Raw genomic sequence first — 23495 nt, forward strand, 5'->3', positions numbered from 1 at the left:
TTTGAGGGCTGTCCACTGTTCGTTCCTCGAAATCTTTGTGTACGTGGCAGTACAATCTTTGCGTACTCGGTCTCTTGTCAGAGCTCAGTCTTTTGTTTATTTGTTTGCTTGATTGTTTGTTTGTTTGTTTGTTTTTGTTCTTGTTTGTTAGTTTTGTTGTTGTTTTGTTTGTTTGTTTGTTTGTTTGTGTGTTTTATTTTTAGTTTTTCTGTCGTAAGATCCCGTTCAGTTCACCCAAATACTATTCCTTCACAGACTTTGTGAAGCTTGTGTGGTGTTTTAATGTTTCTCAAGTGATTTGATCTTTGCATCAATTAAATCGACACAAAAAGTTAAATTTTGTATCACTCACAGCCGCGGACAGCTACGAAGGCTGTTTCCAAAGCAACGACAGCGTCGTCCTGGCTGGTAACTACGGAGAGGCCGGATGCAGAGATACTTGTCTCCAGCTCAACAATGCCTATGCCATGCTGAAAGGCAGCCAGTGCGCATGCGCTGATGCTACGCCTTCCGTTTCTGCCGACAACGCTCAGTGCATCACGCGTTGTCAGAACGAGAACAAACTGTGTGGTGGTGACCCTGACCTTTGGTCCGTCTTCTCCACCTTCCGTGAGTGCTCCTTTACATATTTATTATTCTTTTAGTTTGATAGTTAGTTAGGCAGAAAGGGTCTATGTCGACCAAAAGTGAGTGTATTTCCTGTGGATGCATTAAAACAGGGAAAACGCCTTGCAGGAAATGCACCTACAGGGAATCAACCCGGGTGTATTTCCTGTAGCGTTTCGCCGATCTAACTGAAAGTCATGTGATGCTTAGCGACATCTGGAGAATTTGATGTTTTTCAATCTTTTTTTGGTATTTCTTAGAAATTCCATTCGGTTGGCTGAATGCCGAACACGCATTCAGGAATTCTATCAGATTCTCCCGTCGAACCACCATTTTGGAAGGGGAAGTAACGCTAAGGTAATTGAAATCGGTTTACGGCAGTCACGCGCTTGGCGCGAGATTGAGCGGTATTGTAATTTCCTATTGGGAATCCACCCGGGTGTATTTATACAGGAAAAACGCCTGCTGGAAAAGCACCCACAGGGAATACACCTACTTTTCGTCGACATAGACCCCTTTAGCGTTAGGTAGATAGTTAGTTCGTAACTTAGTTCGTAAGTTAGCTTTAAAGCTTCTGTGCTTGTCTTTTCCAGGTGCGTGGAGGCCATAGGGCTTTCAGACATGCCTCAGGCATCTATTCATTTGACATTATTCCACTTTTCATTGTCCTTCATTGCAATTTTTTCAACGGATTAATTATCATCATTATCCGGGCATGACAGCGCGAGGATCAGGCCCCGCACGTGAACTAATTACGTCAAAAGCCTAGAAGTCGAGTATTCCCGAGAAAAAAAAAGAGTACTTACAATCTGGGGTAGTTTAGTCAAGACATTGTGTTTAATTTGTTTGTTTGTTTGTTTGTTTGCTTAACGCCCAGCCGACCATGAAGGGCCATATCAGGGCGGTGCTGCTTTGACATATAACGTGCGCCACATACAAGACAGAAGTAGCAGCACAGGCTTCATGTCTCACCCAGTCACATTATTCTGACACCGGACCAACCAGTCCTAGCACTAACCCCATAATGCCAGACGCCAGGCGGAGCAGCCACTAGATTGCCAATTTTAAAGTCTTAGGTATGACCCGGCCGGGGTTCGAACCCACGACCTCCCGATCACGGGGCGGACGCCTTACCACTAGTGTTTAATTACGTAAGCAAATTGTAAAACATCTTATTTGGGTCCATTTTGGCATTACCGCACACAGACAGCCTCAAAGCCCCACTCCGCCTCACAAGTGGTTTACAGAACGATGACATCTTTCACTAGGACAGCAGTACTAACATTATGGGACACACTCACAATAACATTCAACAACATTAAATGACACTTACAGATCCCTTGAATTGGTATTTAGCACGCGTAAACCACAGACCAGTTTTCGTGGTTTATTAAACCCCCGAGCCATCGGGGCCCCGTGTGACCCACTTTTTCATACATGATCAATTTTGTCGTTTGCGCTTTTAATCCTACTCTATATCTGCAAAAGCCTGTTATTGTGCACCTCTGAATCTGAAATACAATTCAAGCACAACGTTATAACAAGGGCGCCCTATAACAAATTACTGATAGTGACACAAAACAGAGTGGCGGCATCTTCAAAGAAACTGTAGCGGTTCGAAAATTCGTCTGCTTTTGCAATGGTAAGCTTATTTGATGTGATAGTCGCCCTGTCGCGGAAGTACGTTTGTATGCGAGCAATACTCAATCTACATAGGCACAGCAACAAACAGTATCAAATGGTTGAAATCTCAGTCGACCAGCATTTAAAAACACCCAAAGTTGTATCGTTTTCGGTAGCCCTCTTCCCCGTCATCAATTCAAAAGAGCTGCAAGTTGCACACACCACTCGACTCATACACCCGGTTTGCTTGATATACATCTTTTCTAACTTTTAAAACTTCGAACTGTACTGACTTAATCGTTTTGATGATATAATAATTCTTTGGTGTTTTAACAATGTTTGTGTATCAAACCGTGTCAACTTATTATTTAGATTTTAAAAGATAGATCTAGCGCCAAAACGAGGCTTACGATTTGTTTTAATGTACTTTCTTTCTAACTGCACGAACAAATTCTTTGAAAATGTCTCACTCTAAACGGTAAGCAGCCAGGATGTTTTTGTTCGGTGAGAGTTCAAATGGAAGTATGTTTGCACTGTATAAAAAAGGCTCGGGGAGCTCAGTGATCCGAAACAGTAGGTTTACGTGAGACGGAGGGTGGCTTTAAGCACTAGAACGTGATCACGAGATATGTTAACTACATTTTGGCCGGAGATGCAAACTGACAAACCGCATTACGGTCGTTTCTTATATTTTTCTCCTTAAAGTGGACGAACAAAACAGACAAATGATAACGATACAAAGATGGACATTCACTATCTTCGGTTGTTGGTTTGTACAAAAGCCTTAATCGACCGTGGTTTGACAGAAATATTTTGCCCTATTTGCAGAGGGATGTTTCTCCCAACTGGACACAGAAGGCCAGTTCAAGTCGTTAAACGAGCTGACCTGCACAGAGCGGTGTCGAGGTCAGGACAGCACGTACGCCGCGTATTTCACAGTGGGGCAACGCTGTGTGTGCTACAACACCACTCAGCCCAGCGCTTTACGACTGTCATCATCTGATTGTGACGGTCCCCAGTCCTCCGGCCTTGCCACAGTTCTCTTCTTGGGTAAGTGTTTTGACATCGTCAGTGCACTTTTTGTGACTATGTACAACTTTTAAGGCAAATACTGAAAAAAGAAGATAATCCACGCCCGAGATTGAACGCGCTGACATTTACGTGTAAAACGTAGTGGTTTGAAGTGACAAGACAGTATAGCGCAGTAGCGTACAACGCTTGAAGTGACAAGACAGTATAGCGCAGTAGCGTACAACGCTTAATGGGAATTAAAGCGCGCTTTCCTGTATTCTTTTTAAAAATAGTTCAGCTGACAATCCCAGATCTGCACGGGCTTATCATGGGATAAAACACCCCTCCACTTGAACACATACTCTAAATCAACATCGTCACTTCTTTTCGTTCAGAGTTGAATTTTTCGTTATAAACACCTTTTGCAGATTGACGCCAGTGTCTTTTTGGAACTTCATTTAAAAATAATTCCTCCTCCATGATACACAGGCTGTTAATATTTGGTATATGGCGTATTGGCGTAATGGCTTCCTCACATGTAAAGCCTGGTCAAATCTCAGACGGTTTAGGCGAATCGTTTACTTACGCGGGGAGGACTGAGCCTATAACATCAGTCATGCAATGCACAACGAATCCAATCGACAGTAGAGGTTAGTCTGTGTTTCTTGAAATTCACGAAGAACGTTGTGTTCCGCCTCATTCCCATTCTCCTTTACTTCATTAGGTATTGTCATCATTTTCACGAGTTTTCATTCACAAACACCTGGGAAATAAATCTCATGTTCCCCGTGCAATAAATCGAGGTGGTGAATGGGTTTGAGCTTTCAGGTGAAACGTGGACTGTCAAAGTAAAAGCCAATCAGGTTGATTGTTTGATGTGTGGAACCATCGCGGCTTTGGATTTGTGTTTCCGAGGACAACGATTGTAAGCATTCACTCTCAAAGACCCAATCAGTGTTGATAATTACCGCAGCGACTCATGGTCAATTTGCAACTTATCTCTGTAATCGCAAAATCCACAACGAAAAGTCATAAACACTTAAAAAGAATAGAAATATGCTCAACACTTACTGAACTCACACGTATGATCGCAGCTCTGTAAATTTTCAGACTGGAAGAAAAGCGTCAACAAGCTACGTTTGACGTCACATACGAGGTTGACGTGTTATCTCGAGCTACTGTGACGATGCTTTGTGGCCCGAAGTTGGATTCTAAACATTCGTCTCCCTGTGGGTTATTGTGCATTTTGTTGTACAACCAAAATGATGACAAAAACGATGTTTGGTGGCTTGTCGTCAGACCAGCATTTTGTTGTTGGTCCTCGGGGAGCATATCGCCTTTTGTCTCATATTTATCAACCGCGGCCTTCGGCCTTGGTCGATAAAGATGAAAGAAAAGACGATATGGTCCCCTTGGACCAACAACAAAGCTGGTCTGTCAACAAGCCACCAAACATCTTATAATGTCAGTGGTGTGGGGGGAGAGGGGGCCCAATAACACATTTGACTGTTTTTCTGTCGGTCATCTAATACCCGTGTTGGTGTCCGTTGCACAGTGAAGGTGACACCCCCTGCGGTGAGCACGTGCGAGGATCTGTTTGAGGAAGGTGTTCACGTGCATGGCGACTACTACCTTGGTGGAAGCAACGTCGTCACCACTTGCAACTTCTATGGTCAGCCATTCGTGTCAATGTTATCATTTTCTACAAATTGTATTAATTGTTTATATCGTGTTGTTGTTTGATTGAACTTGTAAAGCGCTTCGAGCTGGGGGGAAGCGCTATATAAATGTTCCATTATTATTTTATTATTATCTGTGCTATTGTTTTTTTCTCTCTCTTTCTCTTTGTGTCTCTTTTCTTTGCCCGGCATCAACATCACCACCACGTGACATTGTTACGGTCAGTCAATCGGGTCAAGTTTGTCGTTGCCTGTGCTACTTTTTCTGTTCCTGTCTTCTCTTTGTCCCGTTCCTGTTTGGACTATCTATGTCTACTCTTTACGTCTTTTTGCCTGCCTTCTGTTTATTTTTTATTCGTAAAAAATCAACTCGCTGAATGCATAATAAAGTGAGTATGGAGTAACTGTAGTTGTTTGAGGCAGCTAAATACACAATGGATATACACACATCCTATTTGTGGTGGCTTCAGACGGTAGCGCAGTGGGCAGTCATTAACCTGGCGGAGTGCGTCTAACACTGTAACTCCTTCTGCACAGACTCTTACAAAGACACGCAGCACGTGCTTCAAGCCGAACATCCGTCTCCAGGAGACCAAGTCTAGTTTTAGTAGAAAGCCACAGAGCTAAATCTAGCGTTGCCAGCACGAGAAAGAAGAGCTTCATCTGCCGCTTGCCATTGTTGGCCGTTAGTCCCAGGCCCTTCAATCAGGAGTGGGCTTATGATATGCTGGGTGATCTTAGAATAACCCTTTTTAGCGGATGAGCGTATGATACGTAGAGCGGGGCACGAGGTAAGTGTCTGCAGAAAAAATGTAATAACTCCTAAAATACTAATTATCCTGCAACCATATTACAGTTGTCAAAACCCGAAATGTAGCGCTACTTATTCACGTTGCTCTTTTTACAAAAAAATGCGTATCTATTGAATAACTATCCAAAACACAAGGCAGGTCGCTGATTTGTGGTCGGGTGCTCTTATGAAATACCCCCTGTGCGCTTATGATAGCTTGAATTTTTCGGATCGGATGCGCTTATGACTGGTTTTTCGCTGCGCTGCCTAGTGTTTTGCTTGATGACCTGAATGATCTTAATTAAATGTTCTCATTTTACAGATCATGGATTATAGATGTTAGGCCAAAAAAAAGAGGTCTGTTTACGGTAACATAGGCCAGAATAATAGGGTCGGTAGGTCGGGATTTTTTTTATTTTTTTTCTCCAAAAAACCATATTTTTACTTCTTTTTTTTTTTACCCAAATGCCCCAAAAAAAGTCTAGGGTCGCGGGAAAAAAATAGGGTCGGTCGGGTTACCTCCAAAAAACCATATTTTTACTTTTTACTTTTTTTCTTCTTCCCCAAATGCCAAAAAAAAGTCTAGGGTCGCGCGAAAAAAATAGGGTCGGTCGGGTTACCGTAAACAGACTATTTTTTTTTTTGCCTTACCATTGTGGAGAAGGGTTCTCCATCTTCAAAGAAATCATAACCCACACAGTTGATAAACATGAAGCACATAAGCTTCGGTATTGTTTTGTTCAGCTTAACACGGAGACAGGCAAGCGGAGGCTATGCACAAAAACATTCGATTTTTCACCAAAAGAGTGCGCTGAGAAAGGCTGCAAAATAGTTGTAACCGATCAAAACAAAATGATAGTGGATAAAATTCCAAATTACATTGGGCTTACTCCAGCATCTCAGAATGGCAATCAAGAGGCTCAAGAGCCTACGCCAGTGTCTCAGAATGACGATAAACATCCCCAAGAGCACACTCCTAGTGCGGTTAACTATTTTGTGAATAACCTCTTCCCTGTCTGAACTTGAACTCCACGCCACAAAACTGGCACCGAAACTCTGGCATTGGTGCATGCTTCAGCCTGTGCTGAGTTAAAGCCTTCTTCGATGGGCACACTTTGGGGCATTCATCGCACGGAAAGCTCTGTGGTTTGCTGCTGCAGGAGTGCTGTGCAAGACTGGTCCTGCTCTGGTAAGTCTTCTTACAGGCAGCACAGCTGAATGGCTTCTTCTTTTCATGGCCGTTCAAGTGAGACTCCAGCGCGACTTGACTAACCAGCGCCTTTTTACAGATGAAACACTGGAAACCCTCTTCGTGAGTAGCCCTGATATGTCGCCTGAGATTTGGCAAGTGCTTGTAGGTGTTTCCACAAGCGGTACACAGGTGAGTCTTCCCCCTGTCCTTCTTCGCAGGCGTGCTGCTGGCTGGGGGTGGTCCTGGGTCAGCCTGGGTAGTTTCCACTTGAATCTCCTGAGATATGCCCAGGTCAATACCACTGCCGTCCATGATCCCAGAATACTCCATCTACAAACAGAACGCATCTCAAACCCTATTAGTGTTTTTGTTTTCAAATCAACAGTGGTGTGTTTTTTAGCTAGGATAAAGAGCGTGAAATAATTGAGAGATGTCATTGAGGCTGCATTTTTGTCTAACCCTTTTTCTGTCTAGGCGCAATAGTGCAATTCTGGCTAGTTTGTCGGCAGTATTAGTAGGAAGTATAAAAAGACACAAAACATCTCACTATTGGTCGTACATTTGGTGAAGCAGAGAACTATATCTCTATACCTTCCTGTCACTGGAAGCAGCAACACTTGAAAGCATAAGTTCCCTTGACAAACGTCATTTATGATTGGCATCATCTATGAATGACGTCACTGTCTAGACAAGTGCTGGTATCGGCAAACCTTGTCGCGGCAAAGGGCTAAATAAAAATAGAGAATACTACATGGCTTGCTGTGTCGTACCAGATTTACACGAGTTGTTTTTTAAAATATTGAACTGCGAGCGAAAGCGAGCTGTTCACTATTTGAAAAAGCAGCGAGTGTAAATCTGGTACGACACAGCAAGCCATGTAGTATTCTGTTTATCCTACATACTGTACTTACGTGTATTTTACTGAAAATGTCCTGCATTCGAGGGAGCTAAATTGAAGACGCTTGTTTTGGAACCTCGATCTCTTCTAAAGCCTCGTGCAATCTATTACGTCAAAGCAAAGAAACGTCACTCTGAAAGTGTGGCGTGACGTGTTTGTTCTAAAGATTCATCGAGGGTAATTAGCGAGCGCAATTTGTGTTTCTATAATGACGTTTGTCTCGGTGACTTTGGCATCATAAGCAGTTGAAAAACAGGTCCCTGCCAGACTTGCTTGACATGACCTCATTTACATGATATACACACGTGTGATTTAAACGATTATTATCTCACGGGTGTCTCTCTCACGTATGTAGGATAATAATGTTTATCCTACATACGTGATAGAGACACCCGTGAGATAATAATCGTTCAAATCACACGTGTGTATATCATGTAAATGAGATCATGTCAAGCAAGTCTGGCAGGGACCTGTTTTTCAACTGCTTATGATGCCAAAGTCACCGAGACAAACGTCATTATAGAAACACAAATTGCGCTCGCTAATTACCCTCGATGAATCTTTAGAACTAACACGTCACGCCACACTTTCAGAGTGACGTTTCTTTGCTTTGACGTAATAGATTGCACGAGGCTTTGGAAGAGATCGAGGTTCCAAAACAAGCGTCTTCAATTTAGCTGCCTCGAATGCAGGACATTTTCAGTAAAATGCACGTAAGTACAGTATGTAGGATAAACAGAATACTACATGGCGTGCTGTGTCAAACCAGATTTACACTCCGGCGTTGCTTTTTCAAATAGTGAACAGCTCGCTTTCGCTCGCAGTTCAATATTTAAAAAACAACTCGTGTAAATCTGGTACGACACAGCAAGCCATGTAGTATTCTCTATGTATACGTTTTAGTAGCAACAAGGTAGCAAGAAAGTGGGAACTAAGCAGCGCAGCGAAAAACCAGTCATAAGCGCATCCGATCCGAAAAATCAAGCTATCATAAGCGCACAGGGGGGTATTTCATAAGAGCACCCGACCACAAATCAGCGACCTGCCTTGTGTTTTGGATAGTTATTCAATAGATACGCATTTTTTTGTAAAAAGAGCAACGTGAATAAGTAGCGCTACATTTCGGGTTTTGACAACTGTAATATGGTTGCAGGATAATTAGTATTTTAGGAGTTATTACATTTTTTCTGCAGACACTCACCTCGTGCCCCGCTCTTCGTATCATACGCTCATCCGCTAAAAAGGGTTATTCTAAGATCACCCAGCATATCATAAACCCACCCCTGATTGAAGGGCCTGAGTCCCTTACCCATCTATAAGATGTTGAGAATATAAAATTCCCTACGCTTTCAGTGTCCTCAGATGGACTGGTTAGTGCACGACGAAAAATGTAACGTACCGTACGACTTTGGCATCAGTTCTTGTAGAGGGAACAGCTTCCGCAGTATACTCCTGAAATGTTATACATTCCCTGCAGTTTTTGTTGCTTTCAACCGACAGCGCAGCGTCTGGAAAGGTGGCATTCGAACATCACTTTCAACACTTCAGCACAATTTCTCGTCTTTACACAGCATAACATGTGCATAACACCTTATCCTTCAAAACATAGTCTTTTTATTTTATTTGTAAAAATGTAATTTGTTCTTCGCCTGTGTCCTCAGACGGGAGCGTCGTGCGCGGGGAGGACTGGGTAGCGTTCGAGCAACACTGTTACTACAGGGTGACCCCCCAACAAAAATCCAACCATTAAAATGCTAATAACTCCTAAATTCCGTTAGCAATTTACTTTATATTTGGTGTACATTGGCTTCAGATATTGGATGATGAGTTCACACTGTTTCAAATATTTGCGTTGAATTTTCTGACTTTAATGCTTTTTCGGGAACAAATCCAAAATCGGGGATTGCCTCAAAATTACGAGATTTGGCACTGATCGGTAGCCAAGTTAACCCGATTTCAGCCCTCCAGATTCTTACCTGTTGGTTTTACTGAAGGGCCTTGCATACTAAAACCACCCCCAGACAATCTATGAGCTGAAACTGAATTTGAAAAATAGATTTTTAAAAGCGTAAAAATTAAACCACTTTAACATACACACGTTTTGTATACTTTTAAACCCACATCTCAAGCTAATGTACACTAAATATGAACTAATTCGCTGACCAGATTTTGGAGTTATTAGCATTTTATTGGGTGGCACATTTTTTGGGTTCACCCTGTACTTCAACACAAATTCTTACAAAACACAACACAAATGTATCGTTCCGTCTACAGTATATAAATATTTCTATATTCTTCGTGTGTGTCCTCAGACGGGAGTGCAGAGTGCGAGCAGGACTGGGTGGTGTACGAGCTGCACTGTTACTACTTCAGCACATTTTCTAGTTCTTACGCAGCATAAAACATATTCTTTTCATTTTATATTTGTAACATTTATTTTGTTCTTCGTGTGTGTCCTCAGACGGAAGCGCAGAGTGCGGGCAGGACTGGGTGGCCTACGAGCAACACTGTTACTACTTCAGCACGTACACAGGCAACGTGACGTACAGCGAGGCGTGGGACGTGTGTCTGCTGCAGGACTCGCACCTCCTCACCATCAACACTGAGCAGGAGGAAACATTCTTGGAGAGAGCAGCCAGGAGTAAGTGCAATTTTACTCTCCTGAGCATTCAAAAGGATTCAGCTGTATAAGTTAAAAAAAAAAATTTACAACTTTATCAGAATGAAAGTTAATTATTAGAAGTACGTTTATGTGTTGTTGTATGTAAAGTTGCAAATTTCATATAAAAACAGAACAGATTTTTTTTAGACCTGTTGCATGCAGGTTACTTCAACCCATCTTTTTGGTCTGATACATTTCTTTTTTTCTTCTTTTTTTTTCCTCTTTTTCTTGTTGTTTCTTTTCAGGCGAGGAGAATCCTTCTGCATTCGTATTTATTTATATGAAATTTGCAACTTATAAACAACACATAAACTTACTTCTAATATTTAACTCTAATTCCAATACAGCTGTGTAAAGTGATCCGGCTGTCCCACCATAACCTCATGAAAACAGAATCAGAAACAAGAGACTGCAGGTGAGAAGAACCGTAGAACAAGATAACAATAAGAATGTACTCACCGGACACATGGACAATGTTCGTATGTTTTATTTTCCATGTTTCTGGTGAGTACATTTTTGTTGATATCTCACGAGAAAAGTTCACCGCACTGTCTCAGATCTTGCCAGGCTATTACATGGGATAAGACCATCCTTCCACTTGGTCACATACCTTCCACTTGGTCACATACCTTCCACTTGGTCACATACCTTCCACTTGGTCACATACCTTCCACTTGGTCACATACCTTCCACTTGGTCACATACCTTCCACTTGGTCACATACCTTCCACTTGGTCACATACCTTCCACTTGGTCACATACCAACAATCAATACTCTGATTGAGTTGACATTTTCTTATGAAATGATTTCCAAAAAAGGCAACAGTGTCTTTTACGAAAGTAATTCTTAACCCCCCCCCCCCCCCACTACTGTGCACAGGCAGCACCTTGGATTTTCATTTTTGGTATGTGGCCAAGTGGAGGGATGGTCTTATCCCATATAAAAGCCTGGCTAGATCTGAGACGGCAAGTCAAACGGGTTTCTCTAGGCGGATTGTGTCTTTAACGCTAAGGGGTTTGAAACGTCACATACTTTAAGGGTGCCATGACTGCAACACGTTTGCCCACCAGCCTTCGCGTTCAGGCATTGACTCAACAGTGATTTGCTTACCAGCCAGTCTATGTGTGTGCATGCATGTATGTTTGACTGAAAATAATGTCAGTTGTGGCACGTGGGCCTCTACCATCCCGTCCAGGCATTGGCTCACCAGCCTTCTTACCCAGCCATTTGCTCACCATTCAATCTCTAGGTCTGTACGAGCACTTCCGGGCTTTTTTTTTCACAATTCTCTCTCCATGTATGCGGGTATCAAGACACCAGAAGGTGTGAGTTCTGGCACCTTGGTCTGTTCTATCACTTCTAGTCATTTGCTCACCATTCAATCTCTGCGCGTGCAGGTGTATTTGACTTCAGTAAGTGGGGCTCGTGGCACCTGAGTCTCTTGGATGACTTCCAGGCATTCGCTCATCCGCCCACACATCCATGCATTTGCTCACCATTCAGTCTTTATATGTGCAGGCATATTTGACTTCAGAAGGTGGAAGTCGTGGCACCTTGGTCTGTTCTATCACTTCTAGTCATTTGCTCACCATTCAATCTCTGGGTGTGCAGGTGTTTTTGACTTCGGAAGATGGGAGTCGTGGCACCTGGGTCTGTTTGACCACTTCCATTCATTCGCTCACCAGTGGCATGATGGCTCACTGCTTAACTACACCGGTTTTGAAAGCAGAGAGCCCAACGTGGCGGAAGACAATTGTGTAATGTTCAAACGTCTCAATGGTGGGGCGTTACAGTGGTATGACTCCCAGTGCGACTCTACTCGCAGCTTCGTCTGTGAACGCTCTCCTGGTGAGTGGGGTACATCTATTTTGGTATGATACATTTCACTGCAGGTTTGTGACTGACGTTTGTATACACGCTGGTCCATGTAATGGCAAAGGTTGGTTGTCTTTTTTTTCTCTTTTTTTTCTCCAAAATTTTAATCAATCAATAAACACGTGATAACAAACATGGTAACTGTGTGTTTTCTGTTTGTACACATAATTTCTCATTTACATGCTTTACCTTAAATCAGAGACAATAAACAATTTGTTTCTAATTAATAAAACGTCAGACTAACGAAATCTCAAAACAACATGATTTCCAAAAATAATTTCCAGTGTTAATCGTGAATCGTTTTTTTTAATAATGCTTACGCACATCTTTGCGATTAAAATAATATGATTAATCTTCTTCATATTTTTGCTGTTACTTTTAATACCAAAAAGCACATCTGTAACATTCAACCTAATTCTTTCGCCAATGTTTACTAAAATGTACATTTCAATATATTTCCAAAACCTGAGCACGGTTGGGCATTCAAAGAAAAAATGCTCCAATACATCAAGTTCATCCTCACAATATGTACAGTTTTTATCAGCCTTCACTTTCATTTTACACAATAAAATATTAGTTGGATAAATGTTTTGCAATATTTTCCAATGCAGTACACGTAATCGAACTTCACTAGTGACAGTGGCTGCTAAGTTCCAATTCTTTTCGTCGATTTCAAATCCTAACTTTCTTCTCCAAAATCCTTCTGTATTTTTTTCCTACGAGAATCTTTCGAATTTCTTTTGCTGATCTCACTTTTTTTCCACAAAAAGTCGGAATGTCACAGACTGAACAATTTACATCGTCTATAGCTACATTTCTTAAAAGGAGATGTACAGCTGTACGAACAACATTTTACTCAAGCAATCTATTTGCAGTGTAGCCAGTTCTTTCACACACTTCTTTATAGGTAGCAAAACGTCCATTCTCACACACATCGCTCACATACATTATACCACTTTTAATCCAATCCGCAAAAAAGAGTGGGTTACCTTGACAAATTATATCTTTGTTGTTCCACAACAAACCCGATACAGAATTACCATTATCGACTTGATTATTATCAAGCCATGCCTTCAACACAGCGGACCAAAATTCCGATTTAATACTGTTCAATCCTTTAAATGGTTTGCTATTAATGTTCGCAAAAAACCATTCAAAGCGACTCCCAAAACGGAAAAACAGGTTGGTTGTCTGTCCCATGTAGGTATGTATGTCAACACAAAACTTAACCTTCCAGAGATTTGCCGAACCACTTTTAGAAGAAAAATATTGAACAAAAACTGTTTCCTTGCTTGTTTCACTCTGGGTATCAGAGGCCAATACTTTGCTGTTCGTTTGTTGTAATTGTCGTCTGTCTTCTGAGCGTCTCATTCTCAAAACAATGTGATTTATAGTTTGTTCATTTATATATTAGGCGGTGGGGTGGTGCTAGGGGTGGTGGTAGTTGGTTGAGCACTAAACTGGCGAACCTCGGGTCGCGGATTCGAATCCAGGCCGCGACGGCCCACGGGTAAACTTTATGTGCAGACTCAGAGAGACGGTGCCTCATGTCACAACTGTGGCAAGTAAAAGACCTCGGTCATTCTTCCGGAAGTGCAGGCGGCTGATAACCCCTGAACACGCACACACCTGGGTAGCGCTACTCTTGTTGCTGCTAGCTTTCCACCGGGAGGAAGCTACCCGAATTTCCCAGCAGTGAGATAATAAAGTAATCAAAACAAGTCGCGTAAGGCGAAAATACAATATTTAGTCAAGTAGCTGCCATTTTTCAGCAAGACCGTATACTCGTAGCATCGTCAGTCCACCGCTCATGGCAAAGGCAGTGAAATTGACAAGAAGAGCGGGGTAGTAGTTGCGCTAAGAAGGATAGCACGCTTTTCTGTACCTCTCTTTGTTTTAACTTTCTGAGCGTGTTTTTAATCCAAACATATCATATCTATATGTTTTTGGAATCAGGAACCGACCAGGAATAAGATGAAAGTGTTTTTAAATTGATTTGGACAATTTAATTTTGATAATAATTTTTATATATTTAATTTTCAGAGCTTGTTTTTAATCCGAATATAACATATTTATATGTTTTTGGAATCAGCAAATGATGGAGAATAAGATAAACGTAAATTTGGATCGTTTTATAAATGTTTATTTTTTTTTACAATTTTCAGATTTTTAATGACCAAAGTCATTAATTAATTTTTAAGCCACCAAGCTGAAATGCAATACCGAACCCCGGGCTTCGTCGAAGATTACTTGACCAAAATTTCAACCAATTTGGTTGAAAAATGAGGGCGTGACAGTGCCGCCTCAACTTTCACGAAAAGCCGGATATGACGTCATCAAAGACATTTATCAAAAAAATGAAAAAAACGTATGGGGATATCAATCCCAGGAACTCTCATGTCAAATTTCATAAAGATCGGTCCAGTAGTTTGGTCTGAATCGCTCTACACGCACGCACGCACACACACCCACACACACACACATACACACACACATACACACACACATACACCACGACCCTCGTTTCGATTCCCCCTCGATGTTAAAATATTTAGTCAAAACTTGACTAAATATAATGAAATGAATTTTAACATAAATCATTATTACTGCTACAACTTGCAACGCTGTATTACAATTTTAGGAGAAAAACTAATTTCTGAAGTTAACATGCAACCATCAATACATAGAAGTGTCCATTCTTGTTTTATCATTCACAACTGGTGAACTATGAAAAATGATTAGTAGAACATCCTTATGGTAATACAGATTAGAACAAAAATAAACATAGGCCTATATCCTACATTTTTAAAAATATTTTTTTATAATAAAAGACTTCTTACCGAATTGGACAAGCTGTACAAGAAATATGTCATTTTATCATTTTTATTCGGCATTTTGCAGGTGTGTACGGGTGCGTCACCGTGCCAGCTATCAGCAACACCACTGTCCACACGTTTGAAGACGATGGCCTGATGACCTTGACCCTGTGTTTCGAGACGTGTCGCGCCAGAGGTGTAGCCTTTGCAGCCGTCATCGGAAGCACGTGTCAGTGCATGACGTCACTTCCGACCCACGATATCGTTCCATGGGTGGAATGTAACATGACTTGTCCTGGCAACCGATACCAGCTGTGTGGAGATCCCAATGTTACTGTGGGTTTGGCTGGCGAGGAGACTGTGCACGCTTTTGTTATTCAAGGTGAGTGATGTGTGTACATATATGTGTGTACGTGTGCGTGCGTGTGTGTGTGTGTGTGTGTGTGTGTGTGTGTGTGTGTGTGTGTGTTTGTGTGTATGCGAGAGGGGGGTATGTTGAGGGTTGCTGGTAGTGTTAGTTGTGGTGTGTGTGTGTGTGTGTGTGTGTGTGTGTGTGTGTGTGTGTGTGTGTGTCCGTCTGGTCTGTCTGTCTGTGCCTGTCTGTGTGTGTCTATGCGTACTAACCTGAATGTGTGACGTTCTGGGGGGGGGGGGGGGGGGGGGGGCGGGTAGCTCAACTGGCAGAGCACTGGACTGGATCATAGGGTAACGGGTTTGAATTCATGCCGGAACGGACACGGGTGAACTTTAAGTGCATACTCAGAGACGATATCTGTATGTCCCACCCCCGTGTCACCACAGCGGCATGTAAAGTACCTCGGTTTACGCACAGAAAGCGACAAGCTAGTATAGCACAGTAGCGTAAAGCGCTGCACAGGAGAGCGCTTTACTCTATTCTTTTCACATTCCTGAGCTTGTTTTTAATCCAAACATAACATATCTTTATGCTTTTGGAATTAAGAAATGATAGAGAATAAGATGACACTTTGGATCGATTACTGAAATCTTAATTTCAATTAGAATTTTCAGATTTGTAATAACCAAACTCTATTATTTTAGTTTTCAAGCTTCCAAGTTGAAATGCAATCCCAAAGTCCGAGCTTCGGGGAAGATTGTTTTACCTTCTTCTTCTTCTTCTGCGTTCGTGGGCTGAAACTCCCACGTACACTCGTGTTTTTTTGCACGAGTGGAATTTTACGTGTATGACCGTTTTTTTACCCCGCTATTTAGGCAGCCATACGCCGTTTTCGGAGGAAGCATGCTGGGTATTTTTGTGTTTCTATAACCCACCGAACTCTGACATGGATTACAGGATCTTTTTTGTGCGCACTTGGTCTTGTGCTTGCGTGTACACACGGGGGTGTTCGGACACCGAGGAGAGTCTGCACACAAAGTTGACTCTGAGAAATAAATCTCTAGCTCGCCGAACGTTGGGACGAACTCACGCTGACAGCGGCCAACTGGATACAAATCCAGCGCGCTACCGACTGAGCTACATCCCCGCCCCGATTGTTTTACCAAAATTACAAGGAATTTGATCGAAAAATGAAGGTGTGACAGTGCCGCCTCAACTTTCACAAACAGCCGGATATGACGTCATCAAAGACATGTATCGAAGAAATGAAAAATAGTTCTGGGAATATCATACTCATGTAAAGTGTCATGAATATATGTCCAGTAGTTTTCTCGGAATCGCTCTACACACACACACACACACACACACACACACACACACACACACACACACACACACACACACACACTCACACACACACACACACACACACACACACACACACACACACACACACATACACCACGACCCTCCCTCGATTCCCCGTCTATGTTAAGGGCAGGTGGGCCAGTGCAAAATTGACCAAATCGTTCAAAACACTGTTTTGGGTATTTTAGCAGATTATGTTTCCATAACATACCTATCATCCATGTGTGTCGGTGTTTTTGTCAAAAGTGTCCTATTTATCTGTCAATAAAGACAAAATGTGAACATGTGTGGCATTGATTGTCTTCTGTAGTCGATATTCCCCCGCCAAAAAATGTCTCATTTCAAAGGCTAGTTACGGCTTTGTCCTCAGCAAAACAGTGCATTCACGACATACGAAACTGCGCAGCAGCTCTTGACCTATAACATGACATCAGTGTTTTGATGAATGTTCCATTCACTCAGCCACTTGTCCGTTGCAAAGGCAGCAATCGTAATCGAACGGAAATGTCCTTATTTGGAAGGTACTCGACATCCATTGGTTCGTTTCATAAACCGAAATCGGGAACCAGTTTACTTTGTGAGTGCGCATGCTCAGCTTACGAATTTTGCATACGGAAACTACCGAAGAGACTCTCGGCCATGACGGGAACACCCGAAGTTCACTCGGTTTTACAACATCCTGGTTACACATCAAACGATCGGTGACAACCGAAAGCGAATTTTTCCTTGAGAAACAACCTTTGATACGATAACAATGGCTCGAAATAAGAAAGAGGACAATGTCTTTATTAGTTCGGTTAGCAACAACAAGTAGTTCCGCTGGTACTAGGCCAAAGTTTGGATTCTGTCGGTGTTTCCGATACAGAGGAAAGCTTTGATCTCCACGCAGATCCACAGGTCGCCATTTCCGAACACGCCATGCAGCACACTTTTTACGTCTCGGCACTGGCTTGCTTTGCGCTGAATTTGAGTCAGTTTCTGTGCAGTATCTCCTCGACAAGCAAGTTGAGCATTTGCTACGCAAAAAAACAAAAAAAAACAGGAGAAAGTATCCAACATCAGTCAGATTATCGGTAATGTTTGCTGGGCCTGCCATTTCCCGAACGAAACTGGATCAGCAACTGTTTGTATCAATCTGCACTTTCGTAAATTCCGTCACTGTCTTGACGAACTGTGTCATTTTCTTCACCGCGATACACAGTTCATTGCGAAGAGCTTCCTCAGTAAATCGTTCAGATTCCACGTACGATTTGTTGTCAAAAAACAACTCAAACGAAAGTTTCAAACTCATCATCCTCCATCTTGCTTGTCGAAGCACCAAAGTACTGTATCGATGTAAAAACAAAAGCAGAAAACTTCGAGGAAACCAACAAATCGACGAGATAACGGAAGGAAATAAGTCTCGTTCTGGCTCAAGTAAGTTACCGTTAAAAATACCGTTATTCTCGCATGCAAATACAAACGAGAATCGGGTCATTGATACACGTTTAGCGCTGGGGCAGTATCCCCATGCTGGTTGACAGAGGGAAAGAAGGGATGGACGCATAAATTCTCTGCTGACGTGCTAAAGGCTAAGTAGTTTGCAATTCAAATAAACTAAGCTGTTCATTCATAACACAGTTTTGTCCTTGTGTGTCTGTTTCAATAGTGTTTCTGTGGTGTTCAATCTTCAATGTCGTTTTTCTCAGTTCAGCCATTTTGCCTACGGTTACGTCTCGGGTTACGCGATTTCTCTGGCTGTAATTTAGCTAGAGCAATATTTTCTTTTGTAGTTTGTGCAGAATATAACATTCTGGGGGATTACGAAGGGATTTTGCTGAAATTTTATTATAGTCATATCCAGATTATTTCAAAAAATAATTTTGCAAGCGTTACCCTAAAGTTTGACAGTTGTAACAAAGAAGTGTTCCTAACTCCAAATATAAATATAATAAACAAAATCTGCTTCGTAATCCCCTAGAGCATACCCAGAAGGATAAAATAAAACAATAATTAGAAGTGTGACAATCACATCTGATGAAAATCCGTGTATCTCCTGTACTCCACTTTTGTCTGTATTTTGACTGTTTTTGTCGCGTAAAACAAAAACCAGCAACCGAAAATACAAAAAGTGACTATTCTTTGTCATCATTTGTTCATTTCTTTCATAAAATAACATTCAGACACAATAAAACATTCAAAATTGAAAAAAAGGTAGTGCACTGGCCCACCTCCCCTTAAACAATGTAGTCAAAACCTGACAAAATGTAAAAACAAGAAAGGTTACGATTAGGAACATTTAATTTTTGAGAAAACAATGCAAAATAAGCAAATGTCTTGTTTTGTTAAAAATGTCAAATGTTCCAAAGATCAATTGATCTTGATTTAAAGATTGTTGCTGGCTGCTCCGTCACAAAATTGGCGACCAGAGAATGAAACATTGGCGATAATATACGAATTCAGAAAATAACTCGTTCTATTGCAGAGGACGGTCAGCTCTACGCGGACAGCTGTACGGGTCTGGAACTGCAGGGCATCACAGGTGACCAGCTGGTCATCAACGATAACGGCATCATCACCACCGTCGACTGCACCAACTCTGGAGGTAATGACGGACACGCATGGATTGGCGTGCGGGGGAAAACATTGAGCTGGACAAGTAAAAGTGTGCGAGATATGTGGCTTACTGTGTTGTTGAGTTTCAAACACACGCGCCCGTCGGCCCACCCGCCCACACACACACGCACGCACACTCATACCCCCCTCCCGCCACACACGCATTCAGGCACGAACGAACGCACGCACGTAGACACACCCACACACACACACTCACACACACACACACACACTCACACACACACACACACACACACACACACATACACACATACACGCAGACACAGACACGTAAACACACACAAACACACATCCTTCGTGACATCCAGCGTATCTCTTTTCAATCCTACAAAGACTCCGACCCAAGCCTCCACACACACTTGTACTGTGCCTTGATTGTTCGCCGCTCCACCGAATATGCAAAGACTAGATGATTACCCGCTTCGCCGGGTACCGGCTTCGCCGGGAAGAAGTAGAGCCGAATACCAGGCTGCGCCTGGGACCCGGCAAACGCCGGCTTCGCCGGCGCACGAAGGAAAGGAGATAAACGCGCAAAACACTGGAGACCTTCTAAAAATAGTAACGTGCGGTGACCTTCTAAAAATAGTAACGTAGTAACGGGAATATGGATTGACGCCACACGGAGGAAGGGAGATAATCGCGGCTGAAAACACTGGAGAAGATAAGGAAGAGTTACTGGTAGTGGATCCCGACAACAACAACAAAAAAATCGGTTCAGCGCGCACAGCGCTGCGCGCTGAGAGCACGTGTTGAAATATCTCATCGATGAGGTTGTGTCCGGGGTGTAGCTGAATATGGTGTCCAAATTTGAAAAAGATCCACCGAGAACTTTGGCCGTGCATCGCGAACAGACAGACAGACAGACAGACAGACAGACAGACAGACAGACAGACAGACACTAGTCGTATATATATATAGAAGGCGTGGACTGACTCCTCCCCTGAAACATCAGTTTAAGCTGGGTTTTTATTATCATAAAGTAACAAAGTTACAATGTTAGTACAGGTGCATAGGGGAAGGGCCCCCTAATATGGACCGGCTCAAAATAGGATCTCCCTCCTGTTCTGAGAGAATAGCGATACAAGAGCCCTCAGGTGATAACTTGCACATGCCAAAACTGCCGGGGGACGCACAAACCACAACACTGTTAGGCTTTTTTACTTTTTCCATTTAGCAAGTTATGACTTAATGTTGTCCGGCAGAGTGGGAATCGAGACGAGGTTGATTCCTGTGACAGATGTATGTGTTTACACGTGTCCATTGACAGAAAGAGAGAATGCTTCATATCCTACGTATACAGGCTAAATATTTCGCCTTGTAAGGACCATATATGGTTTATATGATTCGAGTCTTACGCCCTCACGGCTTTTGATGAGATATACAAGTGTATGCGTATTTAGGTGGTATTAGCCATCTGCACTTATGGCAGAATGACCGAGGTCTTTCACGTCCCATTGTCAGGCGTGACGTGCCCCTATTCCTACGCCTTTCTGGGGGGTCGCTGCTACAAGTTCTTCACGAGGACCAGCCCCCAGCCCGCCGCCGTGTGCCGCGACATGAACGCCTACCTCGTGGTCCTCGACGACCCGCAGGAGATCAACACCGTCTTCAACGACTCGTCCGTCCTGAAGGTAACACTGATTATCATAATGATGGTGGGGTTATGGCGGTGATGATGGTGTTGTGATGATGGTGTTGTTGTGATGATGGTGTTGTTGTGATGATGGTGTTGTTGTGATGATGGCGTTGTTGTGATGATGGCGTTGTTGTGATGATGGCGGTGTTGTGATGATGGTGGTGTTGTGATGATGGTGGTGTTGTGATGATGGTGGTGTTGTGATGATAGTGGTGTTGTGATGATAGTGGTGTTGTGATGATGGTGGTGTTGTGATGATGGTGGTGTTGTGATGATGGTGGTGTTGTGATGATGGTGTTGTTGTGATGAAGGTGTTGCTGTGATGGTGGTGTTGTGATGATGGTGTTGTTGTGATGATGGTGGTGTTGTGATGATGGTGTTGTTGTGATGATGGTGTTGTTGTTATGATGATGTTGTTGTGATGATGGTGGTGTTGTGATGATGGTGTTGTTGTGATGATGTTGTTGTTGTGATGATGGTGTTGTTGTGATGATGGTGTTGTTGTGATGATGGTGGTGTTGTGATGATGGTGGTGTTGGGATGATGGTGTTGTGATGATGGTGTTGTGATGATGGTGGTGTTGTGATGATGGTGGTGTGATGGTGTTGTGATGATGGTGGTGTTGTGATGGTGTTGTGATGATGGTGTTGTGATGATGGTGTTGTGATGATGGTGTTGTGATGATGGTGGTGTGATGGTGGTGTTTTGATGATGGTGGTGTTGTGATGATGGTGGTGTTGTGATGATGGTGGTGTTGTGATGATGGTGGTGTTGTGATGATGGTGGTGTTGTGATGATGGTGGTGTTGTGATGGTGGTGGTGTTGTGATGATGGTGGTGTTGTGATGATGGTGGTGTGATGATGGTGGTGTGATGGTGGTGTTGTGATGATGGTGGTGTTGTGACGATGGTGTTGTTGTGATGATGGTGGTGTTGTGATGATGGTGGTGTTGTGATGATGGTGTTGTGATGATGGTGATGTTGTGATGATGGTGGTGTTGTGATGATGGTGTTGTGATGATGGTGTTGTGATGATGGTGGTGTTGTGATGATGGTGGTGTTGTGATGATGGTGTTGTGATGATGGTGGTGTTGTGATGATGGTGTTGTGATGATGGTGTTGTGATGATGGTGCTGTGATGATGGTGTTGTGATGATGGTGTTGTGATGATGATGTTGTGATGCTGATGCTGATGGTGTTCATGATGATGATGAAGATGATGATGATGATGATGACGATGATGATGATGATGATGATGATGATGAAGATGACGACGACGACGACGACGATGCTGCTGCTGCTGCTGCTGCTGCTGCTGCTGCTGCTGCTGCTGCTGCTGCTGCTGCTGCTGCTGCTGATGATGATGATGACGGCAGCAGCGGCGACGATGATGAAGACGACGACGACAACGACGACGATGATTACTTCGACGATGACGACGATGACGACGATGATGAAGATGAGCAATAGCCAAAATATGGTGATGGTCGTGGTTATGAAAATGATGACGCATACCTCGTGACGCTTGAAGACAAGCAGGAAATCAATAGTGTCTTTCGTCCATCGTCTGTTCCGGTGGTGGTAGTATTGATTATCACGATGACTTCTCGGTCTTTTAAGATGACAAACATCGTTGGTCCTTCAAGTACTGCTGCTACTGCTGCTGCTGCTGCTGCTGCTGCTGCTGATGATGATGATGATGAGGAGGAGGAGGAGGAGGAGGAGGAGGAGGAGGAGGAGGTTGCGGTGGTGGTCCAGCAGAAAGGATGAATACTTCCTCTTCGTGTTTGGTGATCTGCACGAGACCAACACCGTCTTTTAAAGGCTTATCCGTTCTGCAGAAAGAATTAGGTTTATTGTTTTTTTGTTCTAAATAATTTTCCCATCTGTTATTTCGTGTTTTGTGTTCCTGAGGAAGACCCTAAGGTCCAAACGTCGAACTCTGTGATTTGTATCGTTTCCGTTAACACGTGAGTAATTTATGTTTTGGTCTTTTTATTTCTCACTCTCACGCGCAGTCACCGATAGTTCTGCTATCTGTTCAGGGTCAGACCAGCTGGCTGATCGGCCTTTTCACACACGGAGCCAAAGGTGGCTTCTACCGCAGCAGCAACGGCCGAGCGATGCAGGGCTTGAGCGTGCCAAGATCTTTTACCTCCGTAGGCACCTGTGTTCGCTACCAGGTTGACACGCGTGAGATGGAGCAGGTCGTTTGCGGAGAGCTGCCTTTCGTCTGCGAAAAGGGGGACGGTGGGTGCTTCTTGGTGACGTGTTTTTATTTAAAATGGTTTGTGTGTGTTTGTTTGAGGGGGAGGGGTGGGGTGTGTGTGTGCGTGTGTGTGTGTGTTTGTGTGTGTTTGTGTGTGTG

General features: G+C 43.0%; 1 protein-coding gene across 1 annotated transcript in view; it reads left to right on the plus strand.

The window, feature by feature from the left end:
- LOC138947710 (uncharacterized) overlaps positions 1–23495 on the plus strand; it is a 58806-nt gene that overhangs the window by 13707 nt on the left and 21604 nt on the right. Inside the window, exons 4-12 of the mRNA XM_070319251.1 lie at positions 355–609; positions 3058–3279; positions 4796–4912; positions 10261–10440; positions 12074–12310; positions 15239–15535; positions 19341–19460; positions 20954–21123; positions 23173–23377. Of these exons, the coding sequence (XP_070175352.1) occupies positions 355–609; positions 3058–3279; positions 4796–4912; positions 10261–10440; positions 12074–12310; positions 15239–15535; positions 19341–19460; positions 20954–21123; positions 23173–23377 (1803 nt within the window). The remainder of the gene's footprint in view (positions 1–354; positions 610–3057; positions 3280–4795; positions 4913–10260; positions 10441–12073; positions 12311–15238; positions 15536–19340; positions 19461–20953; positions 21124–23172; positions 23378–23495) is intronic.

This window comes from Littorina saxatilis, linkage group LG14 (assembly GCF_037325665.1).
Source record: "Littorina saxatilis isolate snail1 linkage group LG14, US_GU_Lsax_2.0, whole genome shotgun sequence".
Taxonomy (NCBI): domain Eukaryota; kingdom Metazoa; phylum Mollusca; class Gastropoda; order Littorinimorpha; family Littorinidae; genus Littorina; species Littorina saxatilis.